Source organism: Astatotilapia calliptera, chromosome 9, assembly GCF_900246225.1.
Source record: "Astatotilapia calliptera chromosome 9, fAstCal1.2, whole genome shotgun sequence".
Taxonomy (NCBI): Eukaryota; Metazoa; Chordata; class Actinopteri; order Cichliformes; family Cichlidae; genus Astatotilapia; species Astatotilapia calliptera.
In genome coordinates, this window is record NC_039310.1 from 6,162,537 (window position 1) to 6,171,017 (window position 8,481).

The window sequence follows — 8,481 nt, forward strand, 5'->3', positions numbered from 1 at the left end:
TTAATAGCACACACAGCACAGCAATCAATTTACTCACTCATCCAGATAGTATTTAAAAAACAACTAAGAGGTCATTCACATGAATAACAGTCTATGACACTGAAGTCACTCATGGCCCAACATCAAGCTAAATGCCTGCTGGCCCCTTTTCCTGTTCATCTGCCACTGCCTTTCTGGGCCTCGCCGCACCATTCAGATTCAGAGTATCACTGACGAATCGCGTAGCTCAATCCGGAGGAAGAACCAGGGCCCTGCCGAGAACGCGAGCCTCAGCCGGCAGTCCTCAACGACGGAGGATGCTCAGGAGGATGAGGTAGCTGATCTTGTCAACCCATTGTTCCCTTACTGGTAACGACACAGGCCCGTCTTCACAAAGCTCCATCTTTGGCTACAGGTGTTGCTCATCATTTGGCTGCATTATCATCATCACGTTTTAAAATCACATTTTCTGTTTCACATTTGCCAGAAAAATATGCGCAAGTGATCAGCGTTGCATTATTACTGAGTTACTGGAATAGTGTGGACAATGGACGTAATGCATACTGTAATAAATAAAGATAGAAAGAGGGAAGTTTGGAGAAAATGTAGTAAGGAAGGAAATCAGATCCCACAATTTCCATCTTTATGATGAAGACATAGTTCCAAGTTGAGCATTTAACACTCTAATGTTGACTTCTTGTTGGAAATGCAGTTTTGTTCTACTTAACAAGCTTGCCTTAACGCAGATGTCTAATACACATCTTTAGTGTCATGATCAAAGCTCTACACAAAATTGGTGAACAGGGTTCTCTGGGTAACCCTTTGTTATTTTAACCTTCTAGTTTATCCTTAGTATCACCACATGGCTGGTGTACTGGTCTTATTCTAGGGTAGTAGAGTGATAAATAACCATGATATATCATGTCTTTGCTGCCAGTTCACCAGTTCTGTCTGGCCAAAGCCAGCAGTAAGACGCACAAATGCAATCTTCTGCTTTGCCCACAACTACAAACTTACTGTTACTGGTAATAAGCCAATTCATGTTTGAGTGGCTTCTTTCAGTGCCCCCCCTCTTTTATCCACAAGGGGTAACCATGGCAACACCGTATACTTAACCTGGCAGATTTTTATTTATCATTTTCTTTTTTCCTTTAAATGCCGGATAACCTCTGTGATGCAACCCCCATGGGATTTGTGTCTCCTCCCAATTGGATCTTTTGTGTGTTTGATGTTGTTCAGGCTAAAAATTGCTTATAACCTTTGTTTAAATTTACGACTGTCCAGCAAAAGTAGATGCTTTATTATACCAGAACATCTGATCATTAAAGCCACCGGTCCAGATTAGCCCAACAGTAGTGCTACCTGCTACTGTGTAGTCAGCAAGAGCTGCTTTGTGAATACCAGCCCATTGCATCCTGAAACTGCTGCCTGGCCCATTACCTCCATCACCCCACCTATTCCTCACCCCCTGGCAAGAGTGGGCAGTATTGTCTAAGAAAACTGAAGAGTGTAAATAACATTTCACGTTACTAATACCATCAGACTCATGTGTTTACAGCTGAACAGTTTGATTCTCACATTTAGGGGAGGGAGGGGAGGGTGCTGTTTATCTACTATCTTTGAAAATGACAATACTGTCCTCTTTCTGCTCCATTCTAACCATAGTCAGAACCTACACATCATCCCTCCCTCCACCCTCCTACCATTCATTCTTCCCACTGTATCTGTCTGGTTTTACCACAGTGGGTAGTTAAGGTTAAAAATACTATACTACAGAAAACAAAAATATTTGTATTACACTGATTTATTTGCAGCACCTTCAGTGAATAAAACAAATCTACCTTTAATAAATCTTCTGTGTTATTAGCCTGCTGGAGTATCAGAGAACACTGTTTTGTTTTTGTTTTTTAAGATAAACTAAGCGTCAGTCAAATGTAAACACGGTACTAGTGAAGAAAGACAGCTCTGTTCACAGCTTTACAGCAGATAATGTATTCTTCTTCTCTGTCAGTGGCATTAGTTCAGATGTAACTGCTGATATTGAACAGTAGTGACCACTATTGTTGTCAAATCCAACAAAACTCAATGGTATTTAATGTATTAATCACATATGATGTGCTCCACTCCGTGGGACATATCGTGCTGTGCACTATTTCTGTGCTATCCACACACCAAAAGTTTACAAAGCATGTGTTAACATTTAAACACCTTTTATCACCTTTGAGTTTGCACAATACTTTACTATAACCGCTACCTGCACACATAAATGTTTCAGTTGTTGGGACCATCACATCCACCACGTGTGGTGTTGTAAAGGTTTGTATTTCTGTCGCTATTCACTCTTCTTTCTTAAATGTCATCATTCCCTTCAGTCCTGTCATACCATTGATATTATATCAGCAATTCCCAAGTTCCAAAAGGGATACTTGTGCACAAGCAGAAGGTTCAGCATCCTGAAAGATTAGTCCAACTCGTATGAAAAAAACTGAAATTGCAAATTACTGTATTTGAAAACTTAAGCACACCTGAACAACAGGGAAAATTAACAGTAAAAGAAATGTACAGTGGGGCAAAAAAGTATTTAGTCAGCCACCGATTGTGCAAGTTCCCCCACTTAAAATGATGACAGAGGTCAGTAATTTGCACCAGAGGTACACTTCAACTGTGAGAGACAGAATGTGAAAAAAAAATCCATGAATTCACATGGTAGGATTTGTAAAGAATTTATTCGTAAATCAGGGTGGAAAATAAGTATTTGGTCACCTCAAACAAGGAAAATCTCTGGCTCTCACAGACCTGTAACGTCTTCTGTAAGAAGCTTTTCTGTCCCCCACTCGTTACCTGTATGAATGGCACCTGTTTGAACTCATCATCTGTATAAAAGACACCTGTCCACAGCCTCAAACAGTCAGACTCCAAACTCCGCCATGGCCAAGACCAAAGAGCTTTTGAAGGACACCAGGAAAAGTATGGTAGACCTGCACCAGACTGGGAAGAGTGAATCTACAATAGGCAAGCAGCTTGGTGTGAAAAAATCAACTGTGGGAGCAATCATCAGAAAATGGAAGACGTACAAGACCACTGATAATCTCCCTCGATCTGGGGCTCCACGCAAGATCTCATCCCGTGGGGTCAAAATGATCATGAGAACGGTGAGCAAAGATCCCAGAACCACACGAGGGGACCTGGTGAATGACCTGCAGAGAGCTGGGACCAAAGTAACAAAGGTCACCATCAGTAACACACTACAACGGCAGGGAATCAAATCCCGCAGTGCCAGACGTGTTCCGCTGCTGAAGCCAGTGCATGTCCAGGCCCGTCTGAAGTTTGCCAGAGAGCACATGGATGATACAGCAGAGGATTGGGAGAATGTCATGTGGTCAGATGAAACCAAAGTAGAACTTTTTGGTATAAACTCAACTCGTCGTGTTTGGAGGAAGAAGAATACTGAGTTGCATCCCAAGAACACCATACCTACTGTGAAGCATGGGGGTGGAAACATCATGCTATGGGGCTGTTTTTCTGCCAAGGGGACAGGACGACTGATCCGTGTTAAGGACAGAATGAATGGGGCCATGTATCGTGAGATTTTGAGCCAAAACCTCCTTCCATCAGTGAGAACTTTGAAGATGAAACGAGGCTGGGTCTTCCAACATGACAATGATCCAAAACACACTGCCCGGACAACAAAGGAGTGGCTCCGTAAGAAGCATTTGAAAGTCCTGGAGTGGCCTAGCCAGTCTCCAGACCTCAACCCCATAGAAAATCTGTGGCGGGAGTTGAAAGTCCGTGTTGCTCGGCGACAGCCCCAAAACATCACTGCTCTCGAAAAGATCGAGGAATGGGCCAAAATACCAGCTACTGTGTGTGCAAACCTGGTAAAGACCTATAGTAAACGTTTGACCTCTGTTATTGCCAACAAAGGTTATGTTACAAAGTATTGAGTTGTATTTTTGTTATTGACCAAATACTTATTTTCCACCCTGATTTACCAATAAATTCTTTATAAATCCTACCATGTGGATTCATGGATTTTTTTTTCACATTCTGTCTCTCACAGTTGAAGTGTACCTCTGGTGCAAATTACTGACCTCTGTCATCATTTTAGGTGGGGGAACTTGCACAATCGGTGGCTGACTAAATACTTTTTTGCCCCACTGTATCATTGATTGAACTAAATGGCAAAAGAAAACTGTTGAAATAGCTAGGTGTAAAATGATTGCTAAGAGTATAAAATCTTAGGTTAATTGTTAAATTGTTAGGCGTGTGGAAAAAGTAATAAACTGTTAGCTTAATATTTTGGAGAAATGGCTAGCCAGCTACAAAAAAAAACATTTTTCCTCTTTATTTAAAGAATTTTTACATGTAGTATCAAGCCCAGTAAAACAAGTGATTAGATGTTTTATCAACTGATTAGTTCATTAGCACCCCTGTGGAGGACTCCAATACATGTTGGGGAAGTAATTTAGCCATTTAAATCAGCTGTGTTGACACAGGATGATATCTAAAACTTGCATTGTGGCCTGGAGTTCCCCCACACCGTCGTATGGTTACACCACAACTGTTTGCTAAGTACAATTATCTAAAACTGGTCACTGAATATATAATGGAAAAAGTAGCTGTGACTGTAAGCGCTGAAAGTAGTTCAGATCTATTATAAAGTGAGTTCACATGAGAGGTGTTGTTGATGAGAAAAGTCTATCTGACAGGCCTTAGGGGGTATGTTGGATGAGTTCCCATTTCCTTTTCTCTTTTGTTTTCTTTCTCCTGTGCCCTGAAACTTCTCTTGGTAATAATCATATCCACTAATCTTCTGCTCTTGTCCTCATCCTACTCTCTGCATCGCCTCCAGGCCCAGCTCATCCACGACAGAAACACGGCATCTCACGCCACAATAAACGATAAGGTTGATGCTGAACCCGAGCAGGTTCACATGACCTGGACCAAGGACAAGCTCCTCACAGAGCGTAACCGTAACCGCGAGTGCAATGCCAACGTTGCTGTACGTGACCTGTTTAACATGAAGCCGTAAGTACTCGCTTGCCTGAACAATATTTAATTGAGAAATAACAAAACTTTTGTGTATTTGTTGCTAGATTTAAAAAAAAACGTGTTGATCTGTAGGTTTGAAATTTTAAGATAAAAAGAGTTTATATTAGTAAAATACACTAAAGTGACATGGTGTTACTGCATGTGCCTTGTGAGGGACGTTTGCACCATTTTGAATCATTTTTCTCAAACGTAATATCTCATAAAAGTTCATTTCAGAGGGACCGGAAGCTCACCCAGTACTGATATTAGTTCAGGATGGTGCCAAACCTCAGAGAAGGAGCATGAGTAGGAGTAGTGTTAGTACTGACCCCAAGAGGGTGAAATGGGACAACTGTGCATGGCGTGTGCATTCAGGCTGCATTTGGTGTGCGTGCGCGTGTGTGCACTTTCAGCCATTTCAGCTTTAATGTATGGCCAATCTGTGTGCACACTTAATAGACTAACACCTTCTCTTCCCATACTTTCCACACTGTCAGTGGACTCCATCAGAAATGCCCCAGTTCACTTCCATTGGCTCATTAAGTTAAAACCCCAAAATCCCAAGTCTTGCCGGACCGGAAGAACTTTTCAGATTCCCTCACCCTACACATCAAAGAGCTCCATGTCACTTTCTGGGGTTTACTCGAGTCACCTTCGGGTGTCACTGCGAGTCATTTGGGACATTTGGAAGCATGCAGTGTGGTGGGGAGAGCTGCCGAGCAGATGTAGAAGCATCTAAGCTGGTTTCTGTTGTTTTGTCCCATTTTTCCTCCTTCTAGAGAGTGGGAGAGTCTGTAAGTCGCATTCTCTTTGCCCTAGGCCCTGTGTGTTCTGCTACTGTGGTGACTATGTGCTCCAGCTCGTGTGCTCGTACCTCCATGTATCTGTGTTGTCCTTGTTTGCATGCCCTAATGTGCACCGACTTCATCTTCCTGCTTCAAACAGCATGTTGGTGGCTAAAGCCTCTGCTGGGTTATGTTGCATTTACAGCTTATAACATGAGAATTTGTGCTTTCCATTGACTGTTTTCAAAAAATAGTCAAACAGAAAAAACATTCATTCAGAACGGCATTAAACTAAAAGTGTGTATTTATAGGTTGATCTGATATCCTCGTGTTGGTGTTGTTCCCAGATCATCATACTAAATGTTGTTCCAGGATCAACATTGCAAGTGACCAATCAGAATGTTGTGACGTCCCTGACCCTAACCCTAACCGTAACCCTTTAATAAACAGTAAGCAGAATTGATATTGTCCTTGCAACATTGGAATTTCATAAATGCACGAATGGCTTGGCGCGCAAAGGAATAACATCACAACAATGTGATTGGTCACTTGCAATGTTGAACCTGGAACAACATTTTCATGATGGTCTGGGAACAACACCAACACGAGGATATCAGATCATCCGTATTTATAGTTGAATGGAAAGCATGGATTGGAAATCCTGTGACATCGCCTTGTAATTTGGCTTTTGGCAGTTGACATTGCGTGCTGTATATCATCTCACAAAGGTGAAGATGAAGAGGCAGCATTTAAGGAGACAGCTGATTCTTTACACAATAAAGACGTTATATTTCGGCCTAATCTTAAATAAAGTGTTGACATGATTCAGATTCATCTGTCTTTCTCAAAATGCTGCCTCTACACGTTATGTGAAATTCTTAATGCTTGTGCCGAGCATCATTTCTCATGTGTGTTTGAAGCTGATGTCAAATGTGCATGAGTTACTGCGTAAAACGTTGCTGACGTGACATCGTGGTCATTAATGTTTTCTTCATTGTGGCTTCTCTCACTGTGGATGCTCTTGTCAAACTAGGAACCAGACGAATGTCCGTCGCATGCACACTGCTGTCAAGCTGAATGAGGTGGTGGTCAACAAGTCACAGGGAGCTCATCTGGTTCTGCTTAACATGCCTGGACCACCGAGAAACAGAGGCGGAGATGAAAACTGTATCCTTCAAATGGTTGTTTTTATGTTACGACTGTATTAGGAAAAGGTTGTGATCGCAAGGAAGTGTTTCTGTTATTTAATCCATCTGCTGATTGTACTTTAGAAAGAAGTGGTTCTCTCTTTTTTAAATTACTGCAGAGTATTTGTACGTTGCAGAATAGTTTGGTCTAAACACAACAGTAGCATGTTTGTAGCCACAATGTTGGGTTTTTTGAACCAGAAATGGCTATATATGGACCCACGTAAGTGCTAATTAGTGTTATGTGATATACGGAGTTGCCGCCTGCCACACACCCTGCTGTGGAGCAAACAGCTGACAGACACAGGCAGAGAACACAAACTGCTGAGGAGGTGGATATTTAAGCTAACATATATTTTATTTATGCCAAAGCAGGGCAATTCATTTGTTATAACAGTTAAAAATTAAATTAAACACAACACACATGCAAATAGCTCAAAACAGTTGAATCGTATGCAACTCAATATCCTAATAGAGTCAAAGTAGAATAACGTAAATATACATTAGTCACTGCAGAGCAATAAAGTGGCTTAGTGTGTGCCAAGGTTTGTGTCAGTGCAGGGTCCAAACAGCTGGGCATAAAACGTGCCATGTCTATGCTAATAATCCCGACCCACCCTCCTCTCACGTGGCTAAAAGCATCACACTGGCCAATGATCACGCATTCATTGCACATTCATTGGGAGGTGGGGTGTGACACCTGGTGTGCCTGTGTGTGTGCTTTACCTTGACTGCTGTTTTCTCAGACATGGAGTTCCTGGAGGTTCTCCTCGAGGGTCTGAATCGGGTCCTCCTGGTTCGAGGTGGTGGCCGTGAAGTCATCACCATCTACTCCTAAAAATCCCCCCAAAACTTTCATGGCCTACCCTGCACCCAACACTGGCACATCGCCATGGAAACCGCGCAGTGAGGAAGAAGCCTAATTTTGGTTTTTAATGAAGGGCAGGGGTTGTTGGCAGGCGGGACCACCTTATGACTGACAGTTGACCTAAAATACGTCAGGATGAAGGAAATCGTTGGCGCCGAATAAGCCGAGCACAGCGTGCGTCCAGCTGGACCAGAGAACCCTTGCGCACAGAAGATAGAGCATAGAGACACTTTATATCTTTCATTTACATCTGACAACCTTGTTGTGTTCTGTTACATTTTCACACTCTGTCCTCTTTGTGTCGATGTTGGTAAATGGTAAATGGCCTGTATTTGTATAGCGCTTTACTAGTCCCTAAGGACCCCAAAGCGCTTTACATATCCAGTCATCCACCCATTCAAGCACACATTCACACACTGTGACAAGTTTATGGCACTCACTGTGTAAAGACGAGCGGAGAAGAAGTGAATGTGTTGATATGAGCTTTATAGTCTTTGTTTTGTTTTGCTGGACCTGAGAAAAACATGCACTTAATGGATTTAAGTTAAGATGCACAAAGTGCAAAAATGACCCTTTTGCTGTTTTCAAAGCTCCATGTGGGGTGATGTTTTCATTGAAATGTTGTCAGTCT

At 42.2% G+C, this 8,481-nt stretch overlaps 1 protein-coding gene across 5 annotated transcripts in view; it reads left to right on the top strand.

Moving 5' to 3' along the window:
- Positions 1 to 8,208, top strand: part of slc12a7b (solute carrier family 12 member 7b) — a 54,573-nt gene extending 46,365 nt beyond the window's left edge. For 2 of the 5 annotated variants that reach the window (XM_026179193.1, XM_026179195.1), the window contains exons 22-26: positions 197 to 313; positions 4,832 to 5,007; positions 5,790 to 5,804; positions 6,829 to 6,962; positions 7,729 to 8,208. In XM_026179193.1, coding sequence (XP_026034978.1) covers positions 197 to 313; positions 4,832 to 5,007; positions 5,790 to 5,804; positions 6,829 to 6,962; positions 7,729 to 7,820 — 534 coding nt within the window. In that variant the 3' untranslated portion in view covers positions 7,821 to 8,208. The remainder of the gene's footprint in view (positions 1 to 196; positions 314 to 4,831; positions 5,008 to 5,789; positions 5,805 to 6,828; positions 6,963 to 7,728) is intronic. The other 3 variants (XM_026179194.1, XM_026179196.1, XM_026179197.1) reach the window with 3 other exon arrangements.
- Positions 8,209 to 8,481: the final 273 nt, after the last annotated feature.